The sequence below is a fragment of the Neopsephotus bourkii genome, unplaced genomic scaffold (genome assembly GCF_033783945.1).
Source record: "Neopsephotus bourkii isolate Nb327-2 ecotype Australia unplaced genomic scaffold, CSIRO-AGI_Nbou_v1 NB_1526, whole genome shotgun sequence".
Lineage (NCBI taxonomy): Eukaryota > Metazoa > Chordata > Aves > Psittaciformes > Psittacidae > Neopsephotus > Neopsephotus bourkii.
The window spans coordinates 7067121-7093674 of NW_026902002.1; the positions used below are offsets into that span (position 1 = coordinate 7067121).

The following is a 26554-nucleotide window of genomic DNA, read 5'->3' on the forward strand; positions in this document are numbered from 1 at the left end:
GTCAGTACACAACTCGATAACCCAATTCTTTTCAAGTCTAATTTGAAGGACTTGTTTTAGATGAAATAACTTGAGATCCTATTTCCAATTTACTAACAGAGGAAAAATCATATAAATGCTCTGTTCCTATATTCTTTCTTCACTAAGAATCCTCTACTGGCTAGTACTAGAAATGAGGCACTGGGATAGACAGATCTTTAACGTGACCTAGCACGGTTGTTCTTAGGATCTGGTTTGAATCCTTCCACTTTCACTAAGTCTTGACATGACAGGTTGCAAGAAGCCACTGTCAGGGAAGCTAAAGGTGAGCTTGGTTCTCATTGACAGGCAGTAAGAGCTTAGTTCAGTTTATCATCATTTTTATATAATGTTACAAGCATCAGTGTATAAATGTGCATGGAAAGCTCTGAGAAATCTGCAGGTCTGTGATGTGATATGTGGTTTCCAATGCACATACAAAACATGCCCAGATGTATCCAGTGCCATCACTCTGACACTGGAGCTAGAAGAAACCCGAACCTTTCTTTCATCTGGTTTTCTCAAGTGAAGCAGGCAAACCCCTCTGCAGTTACTGCCCAAACACCAGCTTTCCCTTCAGCCATTGGGTTTCCATTGATGGGCAAGAGAAGTCAAGGAAGCAAACTTTATTTCTTACTTGCTCTTGAAGGCTTTGAGCCAGCGCCTGCTGGAGCTCTTGTTCTTCCCTCTCTCTCTCCATATCGTACTGCTGCAGCCAGTCAACCTCCCCTTGGGAGCCTTCCGGAGTTTTGTTTTCCTTATTCTCATCAAAATCTTTAGTTATCTCAGTGAAATTGGCAGGACCTGGGGAATGAGAAAGTACAGTTATGCTTTCCCGGGTCTTCTGTTACCAGCTAAATCCTCTTTACATCACCACAATCCTTGCAGCACAGTGACATCTATTGACAGCGAGAGTTCACCAACCGTGAACGAAGCACACAAGTCAAACAGAAAAAGCTCCAAAGCAGAGTCTTGCACTTATTCCAACAAGTGTAAAATGGATCATTTCCTGAATCCCTGAACCTGTCTCTCTTCTCATCCTTTTATGTTCAGAAACAGCAACTTTTAACTAAAGCAAGATGTCACAAGGCACTAGGTTTCTGCAGCCGTGAAGCTGACACTTGAATTTCTCTAGAAAGAACCGTGGATTATAAAAACTTGCATTGCATGTTATACCTCAGAATGCTACAGATGAAGCTACAGTTAAAGCCAAATCATATGTAAGACAGAGGGAAGCACGGATCTCAAGCACTATTTAAATTTTTAACTTTTTGCTTCAGGTAAGAGACTTAATCTTGTGAACACCACCTACAGCATTAAAAGTGTAAGAACATGATAACTTTTTAGTTCACCTTTAAAGTGAATGCTGTGGCAGAAGTATCTTACGGAACTTCTGGCATGAACATTCATTCGACCATTGCATACATCTCCTGCAGGTGCAAGACACCTCCCATCTGCTCGCAGCTGAGAAAGTGAGGACCTGCTCCCACAGCTATCACGCTGCAACATGTGAAGCTTTCATAGTTTTGCCCTATGCAGACTTGAACATCTGCTCATTAGTTATTAGCTAGGATTGTACAAGGCAGTCTCAGCATCTGTGAGCTCTTAAACACAAGACCACCAGAGCCAGAACTATAATCTGCAAGTCTAATCTTCTTAAGATGAAAAACAACTGAATTTATTACATGACCTTTGAATGCTTCCAGCATAAGAAGAAACGCTCAACTCACAAAACCGTTATTTAAGGATCATGTAGCAAAAAAAACCCATCCTCTGCCATATCTAAATTAGCTTTTTTCGAAAGCCCCATAAATTATTCAGTGTTTACAACAAAATATTATTACTGGCAGTAACAAAAAATGGACTAGGTTAAATCCAGCATGCTTAGAATCATCTTGCGTGATACAGCAAAGGATCTCCTGCAATTAAGTTTCCTTTAAATAGAACAGGAATGTGAACCCAGGGCATGTTACATCCAGCTGCCATAACTGGTAACTCAGCATACACACATAGCTCATCTGAATGCCAAGCAGAATGCTTTGAAGCAGTGCTTTGGTCAGACACAGTCAAATACAAAAAGCTCAACGTAATATTCAGTGTTTACTTCATTCTTAATCAGAAAATACAGAAACTTTTATTAAAGACATACTTGCCACAAAGTGACACAATACTGTGTCACACACTGTCACAATAGAGTCTTCAAATAATTACATTACACTCTCCAAAGAAAACCTGGAGTTACATTTATGTGGCCATGTTCACAACTCTTTTCACAGAGCCGTAAGGAACATTAGTGTACATTAAGGAGGGCACAAATGGGGCTGACCACAGACTTACAGTTTTCTTTACGCTCTGCCTTCTAACATGAAAGCTGTCCATTGAAACAAGTGTGATTTTTGAGAACAGTGCTTGTTGTTATTAATAATTAACCTCCTGGCTCTTAGAGGAGGAGAGCATACTGTTGGCCTGTTTTTCCAAGCTAGTGGAATTTAAGATCTGTCTGAAAGCATGCAGCACACAGCAAATGATAAACGCTTAAATTTCCTTCTGCCAACTAAAGAAGACAATTTCCCTACACTGAGATCAAGCAGGCTTCTTCTTGTACTTAACTGTGTTTCTGGGTCAAAGGCCATAATTCACATGCCAAGCCTCTTATGCTCAAGGGTCTCCTCTCACATTGAAAAGTATTAGGAAAAAATCACAGAGATAAACGTAATTTATCTCTCTATAAGTGTAACTTAGGAACTAGTGACAAAACAACTGCATTTATGAAAGCACTCTAGCCTTATGCACGCCAGACAACAATCTTGCACACCAGCAATGTAAACACTGCTGCTGTGCTGCCCTGGCTGCAACTGCTGCAGAAATGAAAATGCTTCCTGATTATGGAAGATTAAGTTCCAGACACTGCCAAATCTTAGTAAATGGAATTGTCTGGTACAGAAACTCTCAGGAGAGAGAAGAAAAAAACCCAAAGGGAATTAACTCTGAAGATGAGCACACCTTTATCAGAGAGGCGACAGACATACAAAAAAATACATTTTCACAGCTCAATGAATTCAACAGTAACAAAACTAAGGAAGCCAGGTAGCTTCAGCAGTGCACTTACAGCCAGATTCTGCTGCCATGCATTACTAACCTGATGCTATCAGTAATCCACTTTAGCTCACTATAGTCCAACTAAGGTAGGTAGTTTGCCTTACCTGAGTCTAATGTTGCTTTTGGTTTCTCCATCTCCATAGATTCCAGGCTTTCTGGTAACTCTTGAATTTCATCATCTCCAAAACCAGTGTCTGGGCTGCTTGTAGGCTTATCTTCATCATGGCTCAGAGACAGAGAAGCTTCCCTTTTGCTAATCTCTAAGACAGCTGCTAGCAGCTCATCTTCGCTCATCCCATCAAAACCAGCATTACCCAGCTCAGGTTTATCGCCCTCCATTTTACTTCTCTTTGAACCCTGTAGAAAGAGTTATGATTAAGTGCTTCAATAAAAAGGTATATAGCATCACCTTTAGTTTTATTTTATTAACCCCAGGGAGTGGGAGCTTGGCTCTGTCAACATTAAACAGTTATACGAGACTCAATGGAGAGACAACCTTTGCAACTACGCTCACTTCAAGGAATATTTAAACATAAACTATAACCAAGTTTTTACAGGCCCTGTGGATTAGCATACAAAAGATAACCCTTCCCTTCTTTTCCTTCAACACATGTGTTCTACCTCTAGGTTCTGATGAATCCTCAAGCCTCTGGCAAATCAGTGATGAGGCACAAGTAGTGAAACTGCAAGTCTGTTAACGAAGGCTGAAGCAGCAACATAAGAATAATGGAACTTGAACATAGGGATGGGACAGGAACTGAAACAAGGCTGGTATGAACAGCAATTAAAATCAGGTTTGGTGCTATAGACTTGCCATATAAAATCTTCAGGGCAGGGGGGAGGGAGAGAGGCAGGATGCTGCAAATCAAATGAGGAAACAGTTAACCAGAGAAAGGAGTGTGTGTGGGGGGGAATTATTCTTTCCTTGGGAGAAGAGAATGACTTCAAATTGCAAGAAGGAAAAACCACTTTTGTCTTAATCTGAATCTTTCTTTTTTTCAGTTATCTTCCTAAATTTGATGCTCATTAACTCCTACATCATACTGATTTGCAACTAATATAGTAATTTCAATCATTTTTATATTAACTGTTAATCAGGAGGTTAACTTCCATGTACACATATTTTCATAATTACACTACTTAGCATATGCTTAGATTTTTTTCCCCTTCTATTATGTTAAAAATGGGCAAAAATAGTTTCTATGAGAATGTATTTGTCCAGGTCTTGTTCCAAACTGCATACGGATGGATCTCAAAACTTTGATAAAATGAATAAAAAATACATTTTTATTGATGCTTTTTACTTCAATATGGCAAAATTTTGACGAACAAGACTAGTTTCATATAACAAACATTTTGTATTAAAACTGGCTTATCAAGCAAGATCAGCAAAGGAACTGGCAAACTAAATTGCTTGTTCTAGACATCCTGACCTCCAAGAATTAGAAGTGACAAATTTAAATCTCTCTCCTCACATCTATTCAGGCACTGAATAAGGAAAGCAGAGTACCTGCTTTTTAAGCTTTCTGATTTCTCTCTCTACACCTGTAGGGTACCAATGTCAAAACTGGTTTAGCTTTTCAGCAAACACTAGTTCTGGGCACTTTGCCAACCACCACCACTATTTCAGTGGATGAACTTTAAAGACTTGTCAGCATCTGTGCATTATATGAATACAACTTTTCAATTACAAATTATTTGCATAGATTTTAGGTAGCTCAGACTCCAAGACAGGCTGCTTTAAATAAGTATTAAAAGTACTTCAAATACTACTTCATCAGAGGTAGAAATCACAGTTCTGCCCACTTCAGCTGGATGACTGCTATTTGGCCCTACAACCCAATATTGCATACACCCATTGTTCCAGCTGTTATCCCACACAGCAGCACTGTTCTGCAAGCACTGCCCTGCAGGGGATATACAGCCCTACAAAGTGACTGCCAAGCCTCTAATGCAACCCCATCCGCAGCTGCTATGAGAAGCACACCAACGGAAATGGTGCAGCAGCAGTAATGCCACTTCCAGGGACCAGGACCAGGTCTTCTCAGGACAACACTGAGAAGCACAGAGGATCTGGTTAATGGTAACAGGTGGCTCGTCAGGCCTGTGGTTGAGGAGTGGCCAATGTGCATGGCCACAATGAATGAAGTCACTTACGTGGAATCATCACCACCACTGCCCTTTTCCCACAGCAGGCTGGAAAGCCTATAATTGATTTGCTATTCAAATTAATATGTTTTATTCCCACAATTTCTGCACTCACAGTGATAGAGACTACCTACACTTCCTCACAAACAAAACTTGAGGAAGAACCGTTTGGGACAGTTTGGACTTCAAAGACAAACTAGTTTCCTTCCCTACCCGCAGGCAGGTACAGATGTGCCATGCAGGAGAGCAGTTGCCTACACTGCTCCTGAGCCCTTCAACAACACAGGTTTTCTGCTTTCTCCAAAAGCAACCCATTCCATCCCTAAACATTCTGAGCATCATGAATTTTGCCTTAATATCAAATCTAAAAATTACTGTCTACAATTTAGGCTATTGCTTCTTGTTCTTATTCTATCCATCACAAGCATGGAAAACAGCCCAAGTATTTATACCCATTTCTTTCCCTTCCTTGAAAACACAAGTCTTGTTTAGGTCTCTCTTTAAACTGAAGACCCAAGTTCACTTGCCTGCTCTTTCTCTCAAAATCTTTCCCTCCTTTGGCCCTTCTCTGATTCATCTATAACTCTTTTCAGCCTGGAGCCCAAACCTGGATACAGAACCCCAGCTCAACAGCTGAGGAAACAAGGAGGGTTACTTCACACAACCTGCAGGCTACGCCTCTGTCTATATGCTTCTGTTTTCAACCAGCCTGACCTTGTGACCGACCATCACCTTTCATTCATTTTCTGAGGGCTCACTGCTTTCCCAGCTGTTCCCATCTGGCCAATTAGCCCTGCAAAGATTAGCACCTTTAGCCTGTTCCTCCTGAACCACCCCCCTATTTTTATGCCATTTCTCAGGTTTGTCAAGATCATTTTGAACAGTAGTTCTGAGCTTCAACATACTGGCAGCCCTCCCCAGCTCTGGGTCTTTTGAAAATGTAATACTCATTATCTATTTTATCATTTATTAAATACTGAGTAGATCAGAATCCTCCCCTGATTTGATCTTCCCATCAGAAAGCTCTGATAGTCTCCTCTTGTTACCTACTGCTATTCAGGCAGCTTTACACTTGTTCTTTAATGCCATAATCAAGACCAGAAGTCTCTGCTTCATTAAAATAACCCCATTAACATTGTCAAAAACTTTAGAGAAGCAGAGATGCAGGACACTTGTCCTAAGCACTAGGCCTGCAACACTAATAGAAGAAAGTGGTACTGCAAGATAATCCTCTAAGCTTCTTGACTTCCCTTCTAGGTCATCATTCCTTTCCCACACAACTCATCTACCTGCTAATGCACTGCCCTGATAGAGGCAAAAAATACCTTGGCAACATTAATACTAGTCATAATGAAGAGCTTAAAGGCAGTTTGAAGTTAAATGTGCCGTTACACCAATGAAATTGGTCTCTACACACTTCTCCACATCTGCCCCCAAAGGCTGATAGCTTCAGTTTCCAAAAGCATTTGAAAAGCCATACCTGAAACGGGACATAGATTGGATGTCTGAGAAGTTCTCTCAGTTGAGTATTTTGCTCGGCCCAACTTGTACTGGACCTAATTTAATCAAGGGCTTTACTGCATTTACATCCCATTATATTTCAGCCTGGTTCAGTATTAATGAAAGCTACCCAAAGGACTGACAAAACTGCTAAGCAGCTGGTATACCAACTTGAAAACTCAATGCAATGCAATGCAATTACCTCTGTTCCCAGTGGGAATCCAAAGCAACAGTACAGAGAGGTCAATTAGCAAAGCACTCCCTTCCAACATCTCACAGTGCTAATTAGGTGACACCCTCCTCCCCCCCCCCCCTTACCTTGTATCAATTTTACTCACAGTCTGTGCTTAGAAAAGCACAGCCCAGACATGAGCACATGCAGGATCTGTGTATATGAAAGTGTGCTTTTCCCCCTTACCTTTTCAGGCTCTTCTTGTGGCTGTTGCTGATCCTTGCTCTGTACGTTACACAACCTTTGGCTATGGGCAACAGAGCGTTTCAATGGCTCATCATCGCTGTCAGAGTCTACAGAGAGTGCTGAGGAGCTCTTTGACTTGAAAGCGTATTTTCTGTAAGTTAAAAACATGGCTATAAAACTTTAAAGCACTGTAGCATTGTACAAATCTGTTTTGAAGTAACTGTTAAAGAAGTGTTACACTCAACTTTCACACTGTGGGACAGTACAATTTTGGGAACAAACCGCATCAACTGACAATGACAATTTGTTAACATAGTGAGCAGGGTTTTCAGAAAAGGTCTCTTTTACTAGAGTAACTGAGATACCAGCTTCAAGCCTGCAACAGCAACTTGCAACGTTAAAAGTTACCAAGTGTGTGGCTTTTGCTTCTAAGGCCAAAGATTCTGCACTTTATAACCTCATAATCCCTCACAGTACTCATCTGAGTCAAGTCCACGGTAACACACAGAACTCTGCACAAACCATTTGACTTCTGAAGTTTACTTAGCTGGACACAGCGCCTTCCCACACCTTTGCTAGGATATAAAAAGTGCAAACCTGCACGAGTTTTTCAGTTTTCCTGAACAGAAGACAAGGTTGATGGCAAAAGTCACCATTTCTGCTCAATTAGGAAATCTGGTCTTTAAGTATTCTGACTATTCAAAACTATGCAGTGTGATATCACATTTTGCACTGGATCAAAATCTGGCCTTTCAAAACTGCTTATAAAAGCATCATCCTCTCATCTTTGCACATAAACTTAAGGAACTAACCACCTGTTCCCAAAACACACACTGGGGCTCCATAGAGCCAGAACAGAGAAAGGAGCCGGACCACAGATTTAGAAACCACTTTGCTTCTTACATATGTGACTTGCAACTAAAATGCAAGCTAATTTAAGAGATCTGGCACCTGTACCAACTAAATCCAGTTCTCATTCTGATGCTCAGCCTTCTGACAAGTTATCTTTGCTGACTTACAAGCTCTCAGAGGTGATCACTTCAACTAGGCAAACTGCACCATGGATATTAACTTCAGCTAGCATGTAACACCAATAAAAAACAGATGGGAAAAAAGACAGTATCTGAAACATTTTACTAAACTAGAAAAAGGTAGAAAGAAAATAAATAGGAAAAGGGGAAAGGCTAAAGAAGAATTACAAAATGTTAAAATGCCTTAAAAATTATCCCACGAAACACCAAGTCGCAGGCATTTCATACCTATAACTCACCTACAAGATGTGGAAGTGCTTACAGTACAGGAATTCACCATCTGGGAGGCTTTCAAAGGACGGGGACTATTAAGAAAAACACAAAGTATTTATTGCAGCAGTCAGAGTCTTAAAAAAATAAGTATTTACTTGTCTGCTATGCATGCAAATCCATGACCAAAGAAACAAGCAGAGCACCATTACGTACTTGCTAATTGCTTAGATTTAGAGTAATAACTCCATCATGCTATAAATATACAATAGTTGTTCAAAACCATATATAATCCTTTAAACTTGATCCAGTTCTTAATGGTGCACCCTTAGGGACAAGCTCACAAATTAAAGGCTTTGGGCTCCCATGTCAAGACAACTCATTATTTTTTATTCCCACCAACACTTGAGTTCCTGCTCCCAAACCACAGTCTGCTACTGCTATCTGGATCAGCCGGTTTTCAGGCATGTCCCACATCTCTGTTTCTCCTCCCTTACCTAGATTCTTCTGGACAAACTTCCTGCTGCTTTTAATCCTTTCACGGGCTCCTCAAGGTCCATCACTATCACTACACACCTACCCATCAGATGGCTGCCAATGCAGAAATCTTTTCTAATCTTCCCCCTCAAAACAGGGCTGCTGCTCTCCACCCTTTCGCTCTCCAGTCAATCAGAATGGTTTCAGTGACTACAAAAAGCCAGTGGAAAGCTATTTCAAACACGTTTTCAAGTTTTTCTGCTCTGGTTTGCTTAAGCTGCTTGTTGGGTTTAAGATTTCTCTTGTTAAATCAAACTTGTGAAACATCCGCGTAAGTCTCAAACACCACTGAAAGTTCAGCACAAGAACACACGCCACACTGCTGACTGAACACATTGCTACAGCCGCTGTGGTTATGTCACTAGGCAAGGACAAGAGACCTAAGGGCTTCTTGATCCTTATTCTGCCACATACTTCCTATGTGACAACTGGCACATTTAATCTCTCTGTCATACGACAAGCAGCTGCACAGAAATAACTGTCACAGGGAAAAGGAGGGAGTATTTTCAGCATGTGAAGTGCTCCGATACTACAGTGGCATAGGAAAGACAAAAGAAGAATGATAGCACAGGAGGTGCAAGTGGAAATCAGCAGAGAAAGGTAGGATGTTATAGGTCCTAAGCAGAGTTAACTGTGTTGTGAAGGGGAAGATAATCTAGATTATTTTGGACCAAGAGGCATACATTTTAGAAATTACTAACAGAAGCTCTCTTCAAAAGGAAGGTTATTTTCAAGGACAGTAAAGAACATTATCATACCAAATGTTCCCTAGATAATGCCTCACCAGCTCTCCCTACTGCTTCTGTTATGCTCCCTTTCCACGCATGACAGCACCATTCCAAACTAGCAGCATACATCTGAAGCCGCATAATTTTGCAAGTTTCCTTGCCCAGCCATTTTCTGGAGATCTGACAACTGCCTGCGTTGGGGCAGGTGTGGTTAACAGGCCACAGATCAACCACTTACACTGCAGAATGAACGCTCCATCCCAGTGTCAGCGGCAGCCTAGTGTTCTCCGTACAGTGTGAAAGCAGGGTCAAGTATCTTGGAATAACCACCTGCTGCCCAACTTTATGATTGAGGGACAATGCTACATTGAAGCTGTATCGTTTCAGATGAAGAATCAGGACTCTAGGAGAGATACAGAACAAGAGTTAGTCTCAAGACAAAAGAGAGAAATCCCATTCAAAAGCCAAGTAGCCCTGTTTACAAAACGCATTCATCTGAGTCTAAAACAGATCATTACTTTGGGGTGGTAGGGAAGCACTACCCATCTCTTACGTGGCAAGAGACAGGTGATTACTCTCCTGTGGATCACTCAACTTTGTGCAAGGTGCAGAGTGCAGACTCTGTCGACTGAAAAGGCTTTCTGCTTTGGTCTGCATCACCTTGCTCTTCGGGCAGGCACAAACAAGCAGCTTTTGCCAAACTCATTATTTCTGCTATGCAGTGAGAGGTAAGAAACAATAAAAATGTTACAATTATAGGACAGAATGCTGGTATATTACTCCCAGATATTTAAAACTGCAATGGAGAGATCACATAGCTACCCAAAATTGATGAGGAACTACGCCTCATCAATAGTGCAAGATGTGCACTCAGTTTATCTGTCATGACACTTTCATTTTAAGAGATTTTTATCACACAGCATAAAGAGCCTGAAAAGGCCTCCTTACATTGAACCCTTTCCCTTATGCCACACATGGCATAACTCATGTAATGTACTGTCTATATAGTTCATTTAGCTGTACCATCACTTCTGTTGTGCTAATGTTCAAAAGCTTTGACAAGGGTTTTGCAGTGCTTTCATAAATACACTATTTAAGCAAAGCTCATGCTAACTACTGAGTTACAGGGTTCAGCATGTGTACACGTGGGACATAGGCCAGATAAAGTTATCCAAAAGACTCAATGCTTTACATCCCATGAGAACATGATCCTTACCTCCATGTGCTTCCACCCTAAATAATGAGCTAAACCCAACCACAAAGTCAGAGACTATTGAGTGTGCCATTAGCCCTCTAAGTGTTTGCTTCTTCCTTAAAGGGCTATCCTTGCTGAGAGAGAAAACAGGTATCAGCATGGTAAGAATTAACTGATCAAAGCAAAACTCTCTCTATACCTTCTGGCACTAAATGCCTCCAACTCAGTCCTGCCCACCAGATCAGCTGAGCAGAAAATATTTAACTTCCAGGATGTATTTATAGTTTCTGCTTCCCTCACCCCCCAGAAACCTCAAGAAAAGAGAAAGGGGAAAACTCAGCCCTGTGTAGTGGTAGGGAGGAAGAAAGATGCGTTAAAGAGGGTGCCTAGGAGCTTCTTCAGAGGAAAACTGAAGAACAGTATGAAGACTATGCATCTTTCTCACATGCTGACCACTGTACATGCCATCCTACACATTTTCCCAGCTTTGCTCTTCAGAGCACTTCTGTTTGCACTTTTGTTAACACGTGCTTCCAGGAAAGAGAGGAACAGATACCAACATTTACCTGGGAAGCCTGTTGAACTTGTGTGTGACAACAGCAGACTTTCCATTGCACTTCTCACAGGAATACTCAATCTCCTCTGCCTGTTTAAGAGAACAGAAAAATGACTAGTGGAACAAAAGACACATCAAACGGATCTCAGCAGAAAGCACATCACTTCTGGCTGTCATGGAAGCTCTTCAAAATAGCCGTCACACTCAAAATTAAAATGGCCTTCAACATGACCTAACAAGAGGGCATCTGATAAGAGGACGAGGAGCAGAGCATAGATGCTGACAACATCCACTAACATAAGTGGAATTTTTCCTTTAAGTCTATTGCAAGCTAGTGAATCAGCCACAGTCGAGACAAATTAGCTTCCAAAGAGAGAGGACAGGTCTGTAAGTTTACAATTTTCTCTCCCATATACAGGGGTATTTTTTTTGTCATAATAACCTTTGGTGAAAGGCAATTTGACATGAAGTTTTCTCTCCCTTGTTCAAAACCTCACCTTTGTTCCTGAAAAGATACCCTCATCTAAACTTGTCACGGATGTGCTGCACGCTTTTGAACAGGCAGCATAATGGGAAGCATCACTGTGTTGAAATTACGTGACTTAGCCATCAAACATTTCTGCAGCCATTTTCTTTAAGTGAAGCCAAATGACCACTATAATTAACTTTAAAAAAAAAATAATCATACGACCTCCACAAGCTTTTAGGCGAATAAGCACATCTATTATTCTGCTAAAAACGCTATCTGTAAATGGAGAAAAACCACAGGTCTGCCTCAAGATATGCCAAAACACGTCACTAATTCAGAGGTAAGGCTCATTTTTAGCTTTCAGAAACCTCACCTTGAAGCTCTACTTACAAGATGAGCATCCATATACTACAGCTATAATTGTATCTGCATGACCTTTTTCTTCCACACTAATTTAAGCCAGTACATAAGCTGTTGAAGCACCCTCACCCAGGAGAGGAAGCAGCAATTCCTCTCAGCAAGTATCTCAGCCTGACAGCCTCCCTTTCTCTCCTTTGTATTCGTTTATGCCTCAATTCTTCCATTACAAAATGGGGAAGTATACCTATTTCACAGCAGTATTGTAAGGATCGGTTAATGTCTGTACAGCATTTTACAATACAACCACTGTGTATTGTTAATGTACAAACCTCAAAAAAGTGCAAAGCTGATTGTTTTACGTGCCTGAAATCACTGTCACAGAAACTAATAATCAGCTATACAATAAAAATTTCCATGTGGCACATAACCTACACATACTTCACACTGAATAAAACAACCCCTCCAAAACTATGTACCCGAAAAAAGAGGTCAAGGGAATCCTGGATCGACCGTGAAGGAAGCAACTTCTTTCTTCGAGGAAGGTCAATGGAGAGGTCATTAAACTGTTCACGTTTAGTGACTGTTTCACCACACCTAGAAAAGAAACATGTTTATTGTAAGCCTAATGGAAAAGAAACATGTTTATTGTAAGCCCAATGGAAAATATATTTGAAATTAACGGCAACTTACATTTTTAGGCTAAAGTAACTTGATCAATCTATTTTTACTTAAAATTGAACTGCTTGCTTATGACAAAGTTGAATTTTGTGATTTCACTTTGATGCTTTAGAAGTTGAAAGAAACATTTGTTTAAGGGTGAGAACAAAAAAACCACAGAGTGCTTTGGAGAGGCAAGTGATCAGGAAATCAAAGTGACTGCTATGCAGCTGAACTTGTCTTCTTCATTCAGCATTCTTAGGAGAAAAGAAGTGAGCCTAGCACAGAAGGGGAAGCCTAGAAATACTTTTAAACTGTTTTTAGAAAGAAAATAGTAGAGTCCATCCTTAAAAACAAAAAACCACAAACCAAACAATAAAACAATAGCAAACTCCCCCTTCCCCCCAAAAAAACAACAAACCAAACCAAAACCCAAACCACAAAAACCCCACAGAAAACCTCTCCATTTTCTCATGGTGTGCTTTGGAAGAAAAAACCCAACCAACGAAAAAAGAACCCTATAATAGTACGTCTTAACTAATTATAATTATTAGCTGCACACAATTTACTTATAATTATTTTAGGGAACTAATGCAGTACACACAAAGTAATATCCCCAGACATTTGTGTTCATGAAAACTGTGGCATGCAAGCATCCCGAGCGGCAATCTGCTGCACAGGTCATACACAACAAATGCGCGGACACAGAATCATAGAATCAGCTAGGTCAGAAAAGAGTTGATTCTACTGGCTCACAGTGGTCCACATCTTTTTCTGCAGTTCTACAGAGATAGAAGGAAATGCCACTGCCTGGAAGCCCTTGGAAAGAGCAAATTAAAATCATGGCTTCCCATCATTTAAGAGATAACATTACTTGGCTAAAACTCCCTTTTCTCTCTATTCTCATATAACCAGTACACAACAAACAAAGCACAGAGGCTTTCCACTGGATATGTAACGAATAATCAGATGGTATGAGACTGTTCAAAGAAGGTCTGTAGCAGCAGACAGCACGGTGTGAGGTTTACAGCATTCTTAGACCATAGCATATTTTCTAAATATTGGAAATCAAATAGTTCTTAGTTGTAGTTCTAACCTGACGATGAAGTCATGTAAGACAGGAACACTTAAGCGTCATTTAAGGCAAGTATGACAAAAGCTCTCAAGCATACTTACATTTTGCAAATGATAGAATGTTGAACCTCAAACTCTAAGTTACTGATAACTGGACATGTATAAACTTTGGTGGCTGAGAGGTCATCAGAAGCCCGTCCTGGTGAGTTCTCCTCATTAGGGACTGGCTCGCTCTTCCAAGTTTTGTTTAACTTTTCCATGTCTTCCTTCAGCTGATCCAGGCACTGGCTCAAGAACTCATGTGCATCCTAGAAACAGGGTAAACTCATCATGTGATTCTGCACAAGTCCATTCAGTATCTTTCTCTCAACACATGCACAGACTGGGGAAATTGTATTTTAGCTCATTGCACTCAGCAATACCAAGGCAGTTCTGCTCTAAAACACAGCAGGCAGTTGTTGTCATTCAGTCAAAAGCTCAAGTCACTGTCAAATAGAGCTGAAGCCTGACAGGCGTTCAATGCAGTCCAAACACTGAACAAATCACACGTAACTGTTTCTAGTCAATATGGTACTTACGTTTTGCATGTACCCAGAAAATCTCTCTGCAGTAGCTGAAATGGCACTTTTCACCTTCTTGAGCAGCTCCTTCTTAACCTCAGGGCTGCAGACATCCTTTTTAGCAAGCAGATGGGCAAAACGTCTGCAGAAGTCAATGCAATGAAACACTGATTGGCTTTCCAGGACTTCAGAGAAACAAAACTCACAATACCTCATTTTAAGTGTCTCTAAAAGCTTTTGTCCTGTGGTAAGTGGCTAAGTGGTTCTGTATGAGAATTTATCATATACAATTAACTTTTTCCATTTCAAGTATTTTGAAATCTCATTTGAGACTGTCACTGGACTAGGACTCTAACAAAAAAAAGTAATCACAAGCTTTTAAGGCAGAGAAGAGCTTTATAAAGTTCTACAACTTATTTCTGCTATAGTTTTTACAAGGGGGAAAAAAACCCAAAACACAGTGCTTTTTGAAAACATTTGTACTGATAGGAGACAAGAAATCACATGGCACCAAAATAACCAACACAAAATCGTTACATTCAATTTGCGTGGTCAGAGTAGTTTCTGTTTTTTTCACTTTGCCACCAGAAATATAGAAGATAGAAAAGCCTGCCTGTAACTCAGCACTGCAATTTTCAAGCACCTACTTCCTATTTCTAAATTAAAACTCCAAAACACAGGCAGCTCTAGGATTTATTATCTACACGTGAAAATTACCCTCTACAAAGGTGCTTCAGTATTACAAAATTAATTTCTTAGTAATGAAAGAAAATATCCTTCCTGGAAAAGTGAATTTTACCTGATAAGAGCATTCAGCGGAATTTTTTTCCATGGGATACCCTGCTTGAGCAAATCATTAGCAAAAGACTGAATTGAAAACAAGGACTGTAGAATGGCATTCATATAGCAGGTGTTTCCCAAGTTTGAGAAGCTGAAAGAGAAAAAAGACTGAATATGGTACCTACGTCAATGTACAAACATGCCAATGCTAAACACAACACTGTCAACACATATGACATCCACCCCAGTGTTTCTCATTGGAGTCTGCTCTTCAGACTAAACTGAAAACTCATGGGAGGTGGCATTTAGCAGGAAAGAACCCATGAGTTTCTGCAATCAAAATTTAAAAAACAATGTATATATGCACAAGACAGAGAAATTAATCATGGAAGTGTAGGAGAGAAGCATGAATTAACTGAAATTATTGTATCTCTTAAATTCTCAGGAAGTGAATTTAAGAACACCTATTCTCCAAGCAAGGAAAAGTATTCCCTGTCTCAGTGACCATTAATGTCTTTTTTTTTTTTTTCCTGTTAAATAACTCTAACAAGAATGCAGATGTTCTGATGATCAAAGTGTGCATGTTAAATAATGAAAATTAGAGTTACCCTTGTAGTTGCTGTTGAGGATGGGTGGAAAGGGGCACTCGGGGTTTGTTCCACCCTGTGTAATCTTGATTAGATCTCATTTTTTTAACAGAAAGAGGGGCAGGCTGAGAAAGAAATCCTAGGCTTCTTTTGGCTGAAGGGTTCTGGCTGGATACACTAGACCTAAAAGCATAAAAAAGATAAGAAGTGTAAGATTTCCAATACTCTTCCTTAAATAGCTATAGTCCATGACACTGGAATTGTATCACTATAGAAAACAAGGGGTGGTAAGGCCACACAAGGTAACTGGTATGAATCATAATGCAAAAGATGTGTGAGAAAGAGGGAACTTTTCCTGAGCACCTTAATATTTTGTTTGGTTAAATTTTCTTACATCCACAGGTGTGCATGCAGCCTAACCAAGTCTTTTATCACAGAACTGCAGAATGGTTTGGGTTAGAAAAGACCTTAAAGATCATCTAGTTCCAAACTCCCTACCATGGCCAGGGACACCTTCCTCTAAACCAGGCGGCTCAAAGCCTCATCCAACCCGGCCTTCAAGATAACCTTTGTCTTTAAGGTAACAGTTAAGATAAGAATTCTCCACACTGTATGATGAGACAAAGAATGATCATGCAGCATGAGATCACCTCTCCTAAGATATACTTAAAATTCACATCTGGGCCAGAGTCCTGTTTTTCAGCCTCCTGCAACCTAGTCACTCAGTCCCTTGTGTGTAAGGCGTGGACAATGCTGCTTTTCTTCCCTGATCTTGTATCTCATCTATCTAGGTAAGAGACTAACAGTTTGATTGCAGTGTCTAATACAGAAGAATTCCAACCTCAGCAGGATTCAGTATCATATATAATACTGAATATTATATAGTTTCATGCCATTTAGCTACTTGGGAAAATGAAGCAAAGATTCAGTCTGAAGTTCCAGAGTTTATATAGAATTTGAACTAACTAGAGCTTAAATACATCAGGACCAATCATTCACAATAAGTACAACAGACTTGGGTGATTTTAGGAAGTCTATCTAGTGCAAGCAGTAACTGGAGTTTGAAGATGAGTGAAAAATAAAAGTGTGTGTATGCACATATACACACACACGTTTTATGCATATAAGCTATATACCATGTGGTAAACACTCAGGAAACTAAAGATCCTAATTCCTAGGAAAGAACTGTCATTGAGAGTTCATGCTAGTGAATCAGTCCTACCTGTCCAGGGTGGAACTGCCACTGGAGTACTCTTTTGATGAAGACCGACTACTATAAAAGGATGATGACTGCAGCGGTAAAATACCTTGAAAGACAGAGAGGCAGGTCATTTTGTTCCAGGCAACTCAGCTATTTATGTTACTAATTTAAAATTATTTAGTGAAAATACTTGGTCAGTATTAATCATACGTAATTAAAGACATGCTGGAGTTTTACTTGAATTTAGTACCATAATCTCAATCAAATCCAAACTGCAATATGAAACATTGAAGAGTCATTGAATGGTCTAAAGTATCTCAAAGATAACATCAACCTCTTGTTCCCATACACAAGATACATGTAACAGAAAACTCACTAATGATTTCCAATACCAGGTTCTCAAAACTCAAGGTAAATATGCAGAAGTGGAAACAGTTTCTCTTCCCACTCCAAATTCCACAGTAAATTAGTACATGCTTGAGGCAACCTATGATTGTTTCATTGTCCTGATATCACTGTGTCGGATCGTGAGACCCTAATGTCTCAGACAGTGCCACATTAAAAGTTCTCAAGAGTCAAAACCTTACCTACTACAATGAATCACACTGTAATTTAGTTTAATAAGAATCTGCTTCTATCTCAGCTTGAAGTGGTTTGAAGCATGCAACTTTCAAAAATGCAGATACACGAAGTAAGTTCACAACCCTGCTGCCTGACATTGCAGGTATATACGCATAAATTCTACTTTTGACCCTAAAGAGCAACACAACTTTTCAGATATAAACATTCACCTTACTGGCTCCTCTAACAACATACTTGTGCCACCACAGCTGCACTAGAAGAAGAATGAATTCGGCAACATTTCTCATAAGAACAGTATCTTGAATGAATTCCCCTTTATGGGGAAAGAGGCTCAGTATCTACGAGCAGAAATGAACGGTGCCACTTACTAGCTTATATACATACTGTCAATATTTCTGTATTGTCTATAAAACGTTGTCACACACCAGTACCCAACAGAACTTTGGCACAAACAGCATGAAAATCCTAGCCCTAAATACTTCCCCCTCTAAGTTCTCTAAGGGAAGAGACAGGGAAGTAACAGCAATCAGTACACATTTTGAGCACAAAAAAACCCAGCCTACAATTCATATGGGCATTACCAGCAAAGGAGAGCTTTAAAAATAGACAAAAAAGCAACCAAAAAGGGAATCCTGAGGCGTTTACAGGAATCCCCTGCCCAGGGGAAGGGCAGCTTGGAGCAAAGTTTGAAGCTGCTTGTTGAATTTTTAAACAAGCTGGCACATGGGCTGGCATCAGCACCCAAGTATAAAAGTCAGGGTCACACTAGAGTAAGACAGGCTTCAAAAACAAAGGCAAGTTGTTTGCATCTCGTATCTAGCTCTACAGAAAACAAGAAAGTTAATGGCACAGGGAAAGCAGACTAGGATAACCACCCCTGCAGCAACTCTCAATCAAACTGGTCAAAGCCAGGTATCATTTGGCTTTACTTTTTATTTTTTTACCTGATGTCCTATTTTCCTCTGCCTGCTTCAGATTTAACTGTTTCTCTCTGCTACTGTTCAAGTACTTCCATGCTGGATCACTCAAGGCTTTATTATTCCTACAGAAGAACAAGAGTGAAAGTCAGTGCAGCTATAAAAGATACAGGGTATTCCTGCTTGATACTTACAATTTGTTTAAAGCATTTCTCTCCTATCACCTTTAATACTTGCCTATGGAAGGGTCGAACTTTACTTGCAGATCAGTTTAACCGATTTGTTTAAACAAGCCTTCTTAGTTATCCTCAAATGTGATTTCAGCCAGAGGGAGCTTGTTCTCCAAATGGCAATTTTTCCTTTATGAATTTTGTTTTGAAAAGGGTTCAATTTTTTTTTAACTTCTTTTGAAAAAGGAGTTCAATAAAGATGGTAACTACTGCCATACATGCACAGCACCTATGATAACCCTGACTAGACTGAGAGAAGAAAGATAACAGAACTTGCACATGCCAGTTCCTGCAAGTCAACTGCAGGAGCAGGTTCTATTTCCCTCATTAATCCTGAACGTAAACCCCATTTCAAGCACCCAGTGTCTTCACAAGTTCACTAGTGGTTGGCTTGTGCCAAGTTGCTGAGACTGGAAATACCCAAGCATTCCCTTCAGAAAAAATTGCCTTTGCAAAATGAATGAAGAATATAAAATCAAGAACTAGAAACCACGGTTACTTACGTTGAAGAATCATTCTCTTTGGGATAATCTTCACTCATTTCTGAGCCAGGAGGTTGTGCTCTTTTCCTCTTTTCACTGATAAGAGAAAATTTTTGAAGTGGTCATTCTTTCAGAAAGGCTAGTAAGTGTCCCTCTTCCAACTGAACAGAACTCAGTGCTTTCCATGCATTTTGCACCTATCTTCCACAAACTCCACTTTTATAACATAGCATACAGAAAACAACTTGGTCTGTCCAACTCTTAAGCTGCTCATAAAGCTCTAGTGCCAGTACCAGCCAGATGCTAGAAAAGCACATATTAACATCCTGTTATAAATAACAGCAAAACCAGAGGAAGAAACATACTCCTTCTTAATTCTAGGTATACCAACTTCCACCCGCAGCTCTACAAAGAGCTGAAGTATCATATATCATAGTAAGAGGATAATGCTCCTACCGATTCTCCAACAAGCCCGTTCTGTGGGGGACTGTGGGTGCAGGAGATGCTGAGATGTTCACCCTGTTGCTAGGTGTTCCAGTTCCAGAGGGATTCTTAACGGACACTCTCGGTGGGGTACCCAGCACCTTGCGCAATGCGTTTTCCTCCTTACTTTCCACAGCCACTCTTTTGGAAGGAGTCTACAAAACCCAAGTGGAGGGGGCAGGGGTAGAACAGAAACAGTGAAAAACATAGAAACACAGAATCAATTCAGTTGGAAAAGACCTTTAAGATCATCAAGACCAACCTCTACCCCAGAACTGCCAAGTCCACCACTAAACCATGTCACTAAGGTCCTCATCTACACTGTTTCTGAACACTCCCAGGGATGGCAATTCTACCACTTCCCTTGGAAGCTTGTTCCAGCTAACATTTACATCACTGCTTTACTTGCTACAGTATAGCATCCAAACCCAGAAAAATGTTACTTGTAATCCATCAGGAGAGTTTAACACCAATTAGACATAGGTAAAACTTTGATTATATGGACAGAAGGCATAAACATGAAACTCTACTGCAGTCACCAATTTCCCTTATCATTTTCCAACACTAAGTTAAACTTCAGTTTTTAAATATCTCCTTCACCTGCTTTGACATTAAAAATCTCAAGGCATGACTTCTATCCCCAGATCAAACCTGGGGAGTGGATATTAAAACCCACACAATTACAACAATGCCCTAACAGCCTTAGGCAAGCAAGTGCCACATGTAACACAATGGAAAGAGCCAAGCTGACTTAGGAATGTTGATCAATTTTAGACTTGAAATCTAAACACATCTAATCTTACCAACATACACAGTGCCCTGGAGTTTTTGCTGTGAGGTTGCCTTTAAGCAACATGCAAAATTTGTTTTGGGACAAAATAAAAAATATCCTCCCTCAGGGTGGTAATACAGGTATATTCACAGACACAAAGTAAATTAAAGCTGGTAGATACATCATGAAATCTGCATTATGCAGGAAGAAAAGGAAGAATAACAACATTTTGAAGGAAAAACACTTAAGGGGGGAAAAAAACGCTGAGTAGAATGCTACAAATTCAGTGACTTTATTCTGATGCTAAAGCAGGTCAGCGGCTTATATATATATATATATATGCATATGTATATATATATATTTGGCTGAAGTCTGCTAAACTCAGTAAGACCTATGCTGACTGTAACATGTTCAGCTGCTATGCAAGGTATTCAGTATGAACAGAGATATTCACAACTATGTGAGAAGTCTTAATCACCTATTTTCCCCTCTACTTTTGCTGCTTCACTGCCTGACTGATAGCTCAGCATGAAGAACACCTTCCGTCTTCCACAGCCAGACACTGACCTTTCTTGTTTATACTGAATATATGACTCCCCATGAGCAAGACACAGTATTGCCAAGCACCTTGTATATATCTATTCCAAGCCCTCTAGATTACAAAGACTCTGGATGCAACATATGTATTTACAGTGCTATTATAGCATACATTAAGAGAATGAGAGAAGGAAATGAATGAAACAAAATTAGAGGAGAGGAAAAATTTGAACAATTAAACAAACCTGGTTCTCTATGTAAGAGAATTGCCTATTAACTTCCTTCTGTGTGGTCCTGCTGCCCAGCACACCTCCAAAGCTGCCAGATCCCTGTGAGGGTTTTCCAACTGACAGGAAAAGTACACAACATTTTATTTGTCTGTCATTTAACCAATTGACATTCTTATTTGTAAGATGCTATTTAGCTGGAGCCAATTTTGGAAGGGACATGCTAGATTTCCTGCCAAGAGACAGTACAATAATCTGAGGGCACAGATGTAAGCACATGTTTATGGGTATACCTTATATTGGTCATTTACTCAGTTGGCAGTAAGGATCCTATCCTTAAATAGAACAAAATAAAATAAGAGGTAAAATAAAAAGGAAAGACTCTGCATGTGTGATAGACAAGAGTGTTTGAAATACTAAGTATTTGCAATATCGACTACAACATAAGCAATACCTGCATGTTAATCTCTGCTTATTGTTCAGCACGGTAAGAGGTATATGATAAGAAAGGTATGTAACAAAAAATTGGGGTTCAGGGCCAGAAAGAAGCACTTACACGAATGCAAAGAAAGTCAGTAACACAAGGACGAAATGGCTAAAGATACATGAAAAGGAAACACAGCACTGACCCCTTTCCAAACTGTTACTAACTTGATTTACAACAATTGTACTTACCTGTATGAAACCTGTCTTGATGAACTGCATCCAAATACATCCGCATTTCATTTGCATCTTTAAATGGTACCTTATCAATTGTCAAGAAGCTGGTATCCTTTAGTGTTAGCATTAGGCAGCACAGCTTTCTACCATTTGGGCGTAGTGTCACAGTTTTAATGTTATGGCTTAGCTGAAAATAAGAAGGTGACTATAAACATAAATCCATTTTTAAAAAGCCCAAAGACTTAAAAATTCAAACAAACCACTTCAAACAGAGAGGCATTTGCACAGAAATACTTCTCATTGCTCAATTTCAAGCAAACATGAAGCCTCACAGAACTGATGCAACTGGTGGTCTTGGAAGATGATAGCATCCCTACAGATCAACAGTCCCTATAATAATAAACTTTCTGAAATTTGCTTTGCTATTGAGTGACATTTTTGAATGAAAAGAATAAGAGTTTCACACAGTCCCATTTACCTGTCTGAAACTTCCACATAAAATGTGAAATATAATTCAAGATGTTTTAAATGTTAGCTACAAACTCTACTCAGTTTATAATTAGCAGATTTGACATAGCATAAAAAAATTTGCTGAAGGAGTAAGTTAATAAGAAGCGTGCTTAGTCTACATGCAACGTTGTAACAATTAAGTGGTGTCAAAACTTTCAGGGTTATGGTCAAGCACAAAATAATTTTAATAAGAATCTGTGCTCCCTAATAATGCCACTGCTACTTTATTATACCACTACTTAATTGTTACTACATGCTAGGCCACCTGTAAGAACTGGCTGTTCAGTAAAGGCTCCACTATCTGAGGAGGTTGAGGGTAACTCCTAAAGCAGAGGAAGCAAAAGAATCCCTCACATCTGCAGACTGCATGGAAGTTTGACAATACACACCTAAACACACTCTCATTTTCAATTACCTCCTCCCTTTTTGCTTAATTCTTCATTTTAGCCTTGCCTAAGATCAGGCGCTAGCTATACAGTGATGTCCACACCAGGGTATTGCTGTACTCAATGCTTCACACACAATCAGAAACCACGGCCAAGGTCATTAGGCACGACACAAGACAGAGTAAAACACTGCCCATCAGATTGAAGCTGCCTCCTAATTTGGCCTGACCTGCATACCGCCACATCACTGAGCTAAACTACAATGAGGAATTAATAGACATGAACAGTAATTACACCCTAACACTGAAGTTTCACTATACATTGCTCTAGAACCTGCCTTGCTGCCTTCAAACTATACACAAGTTTAAAAATAAAAATTATTCCTAACTTTTAGTTAAATTTGTTCAGGTATATAGAAGACATGGCACTCCATGTCCCCCAGTGAGATTTTTCTTCAGTGCAGATCTCTAACTTCTTGGAAAGTCAATCTAGACACAACAGCTCTTTATCAGAGGCTGGAAAAGCAGCTCAATTGGAAACTCAGGGTTGTTTTACTGGGAAAATTAAATTTATGAAATACTTAGTGCGCAATCCTTGTTTTGCTGCTGGGGTTTTGTTTGCTTGATTTTGGGAGGTTTCGGTATTTGGGGTTTTGTTTTCTTTTTTTTTTTTAACTATAAGCTAAAAAATATTTTCAAAGACATAAGAATTGAAAAGGTGACTCCAAATTTTTCCCCCTCTCTTAAAACATTAAGCTTGGTGCAAAAGGATAAACTTACTTTACCATCTCAGTGCAAAACAACCTTTTTCAACTCAAAATGCTATAATGACAGGGTTCCATCCATACTCTCCACCCGCCTGTTATGACCCTGTCAGTGTCACAAAGTCTTGGAAGGAGGGAGTAAATATTTCTCTTAATACATATCTAGCATCTAGGACAACTTAGTCAGAGCTTTAAAACATCAGTAAAACATATCATTTGACATAAGAAATCTGATGACACACCAGTCAGGTGAAAGAAATTTAACCCTGGATCCATCCAAATGTTGTATCACAGAGAAGTGAAAACAGGTGGAGAAATCACCTACAGTTTTCCCAGAGCAACTTCTCAAAGAAAGGGAATGCTGCTTTTAAAGCAAAACTATCAGGGACTTACGATGCCTGAGGCAGCACAAGCAAGAGCGCTGTGAGACTGGGGTTGGCTCACCCAAACCGCACTCAAGCACAAGCCTGAAGCACAAAAGGCAGGCAGCTCTCCCTGCCTGCTGCTCATCTCACCAACACTCTTGTGTCACTGTCTGTGTTGCTTCAAGATGAACAGGACCAGAAACAGAACCTGCTGAAAAATAACCACCATCCAAACAAAAATATTTGGTCTAAAGATGTGGCATTTCCTCCTCCTCCACTGCAGGCCTAGCTGCATAGCACCATATGACCCCCTACACCAGATCTCATACTTGGTTCTTTCCCTGAATAAATTCACTTGAAAACCCTCCACTGAGCTCACAGGGAGACCTGATGAGTGGCAGAGCCACCAGATGCAAGAGACTGGAAGTGAAGCCTGTCCCTTCAGGCCATGGTTAGCTGTTCTGTAGGCTTATCCTCCTCATGGAATCACCCTTCAAGTCACTGTCACACCACATTAATGTTCATTCAGACAGAAAGAAGTGCAAGAGAACAAGCACCCCATAAAGGTAAGAGACCTCTGAGACTCTTCTCAGAAGCAACACGGTCAAACACTGGATTAAATCAAACACGCAGTCACAGCATCGTGTCTCAGAAGGCAAATGACTGAAGGCCACATTAACAGAGGAAGGAACTATCCACAGCTAATGATTTTCTCACCCCTTGATCTGAAGGCAACTCATGTTCTTTGCTATGACATTTTAGCACACAAAGATGGCAAAAGCTGATCTTTCAAAAATAAAGTGAACTTTTCTTTTAGCGAGTCCACACACAGAAACAAAAAGCTCAGGGAATGGTCTGGGGAACACCACTCAGGAAGAACTGCAGCACGAAAAAGCAGAAGCCAACACTTGGATTAGTTTAGGCTGTTACAAAGTCGATAAATAAGACTGGATTTTTTTTCTTTCTAACTGCTTTTATATCCTCCAAATATTTTTATATCAGATAGAAACTTCTTAAGAAAAACACTCCTTTACATTCTTTTGATTTGGGACACTTCAGATAAAGGAAGACTGAGCTGAAACCAAGGACAGAATGAAAGAAAAAATAAGGCAATTTAGGCTGAATATTGCATAAAAATCTTTAACAGTGATCCTCATCAGCCCCCCAGTGAGGGAACCCCACTGCCTGGAACATTTAAAACCTAAAACTGTAAAAACTGATGTGGAGCTGTCTTGTTTAAACTATTAGAAGGCTACAAGTGTGCTAGCACCATTACTCTTCAAGCGGGAAAACTGCCAATACAAAGTGTCCAGGATCTGCACCTCTACATTCTTCAACTAAATTGGTAACAGAAAGGTTACATGAGCCACAAGGCTACATATGTACTTTGGTAACTTTTCCCTGCTTTTTGGTTCTTCCCACTCAGTGGCATCTGGATGCCGACCTTGGCAGATCCTTTAACAATACACGTGAATAATTTACAGGAGAGTTATACAAAGGGATTAGTGTTCAGGAAATGAGGAACAAGAAACAGTGACAGAAGGAAGCTTTCGTGACACTTAATAGCCTTGAAGAGGACAGCTGTTCACAAAGGAGAACAATCCATGCACTGCTCAAACAAAAGCCTTAATATCTGGTGTACCTGAAACGTCTTTGGACTCCCTCCAACATTGTAGTGAACCACCAGACTCACTTTGTTGTCCTTCTCCACAATTTCAAAGCTCCCTTCTTTCCATTTTGTAATCCCAGTCTGCATGCTGCGCATCCGGACAGGTCCGTGCACCTTTAGCAGAGCCATGCTTTCTCACGGAAAAGAGCTAACAGGAGTGAGCTACTCCACCTTAAAGACCTATTCAGAAGGAGAAGTTTATAACTAAGCATGCCAGATAACCTCTGAAGGAAGATGTAAGCATGGCTTAAGTTTCTGTTGAAGTTCGGGAGAACTGTTTTGCTGGTGTTTGTAAACACAGCGAAGGGGAGTTAGAAGCAAAGGAAACTTGGATTAATCAATTCCCTCCCCACCTGGGCAGCAACGCGCCGATTTACCACTGGTAGAAAGCAAACAGACCCAATCCCGACACAGAAACCCTTACGAACCCTTGAAGCAACTTCAACAGAACTTAAGGAAAGGAAAAAAGTGACCGAGAGAGTCTGTAAGAGACGGAAACGAAAGTTTCGGGGAAGCCCGAGAGAGAAAGCGCGCTCGTTTCTGTCGTGACATGAGGGTGGGCCCGGTCGAGGGTCCCTGGAGCCCTCCTGTGCTGCCGCCCTCCGCGGCACTCCACCGCGCGTTCCGAGGAGCAGCCCCCGCTCCCGATCAGCACGGCAGGCGCGTTTTAAAGTCAGATAGGAATAACTGAATGAAGCGGCCCCTGCGCGCCACCGCCGAGGGTCCGTCCCCCACCCCTCCCCAGCATCCCGAGTTCAGGCGCCGCCGCCGCTCCCACCCCGGCCCCGCTGCCCTCGGTCAGAGCCCCGCCGCACGGGCACGGGGTGGTGGCGAGGGCAGCGC

The 26554-nt window shown here is 40.5% G+C and overlaps 1 protein-coding gene across 5 annotated transcripts in view; it reads right to left on the reverse strand.

Annotated features, from left to right (window-relative positions):
• Positions 1–26554, reverse strand: part of USP37 (ubiquitin specific peptidase 37) — a 33057-nt gene that overhangs the window by 6321 nt on the left and 182 nt on the right. Inside the window, exons 1-18 of one of the 5 annotated variants that reach the window (XR_009727986.1) lie at positions 25685–26005; positions 22034–22205; positions 21377–21477; positions 19796–19977; positions 19361–19435; positions 18655–18752; positions 17150–17234; positions 15949–16110; positions 15360–15491; positions 14579–14702; positions 14103–14308; positions 12746–12863; positions 11451–11530; positions 9928–10092; positions 8454–8519; positions 7184–7334; positions 3222–3474; positions 656–822 (exon numbers count right to left, since the gene is read on the reverse strand). Coding sequence is in view for 4 of the 5 variants with exons in the window: in XM_061370187.1 (XP_061226171.1) it covers positions 656–822; positions 3222–3474; positions 7184–7334; positions 8454–8519; positions 9928–10092; positions 11451–11530; positions 12746–12863; positions 14103–14308; positions 14579–14702; positions 15360–15491; positions 15949–16110; positions 17150–17234; positions 18655–18752; positions 19361–19435; positions 19796–19977; positions 21377–21477; positions 22034–22205; positions 25685–25840 (2493 nt within the window). In the remaining variant the exon portion in view is untranslated. Of the gene's footprint in view, positions 1–655; positions 823–3221; positions 3475–7183; positions 7335–8453; positions 8520–9927; positions 10093–11450; positions 11531–12745; positions 12864–14102; positions 14309–14578; positions 14703–15359; positions 15492–15948; positions 16111–17149; positions 17235–18654; positions 18753–19360; positions 19436–19795; positions 19978–21376; positions 21478–22033; positions 22206–25684; positions 26006–26554 lie in introns of those variants that run through there. The other 4 variants (XM_061370187.1, XM_061370186.1, XM_061370189.1 and 1 more) reach the window with 4 other exon arrangements.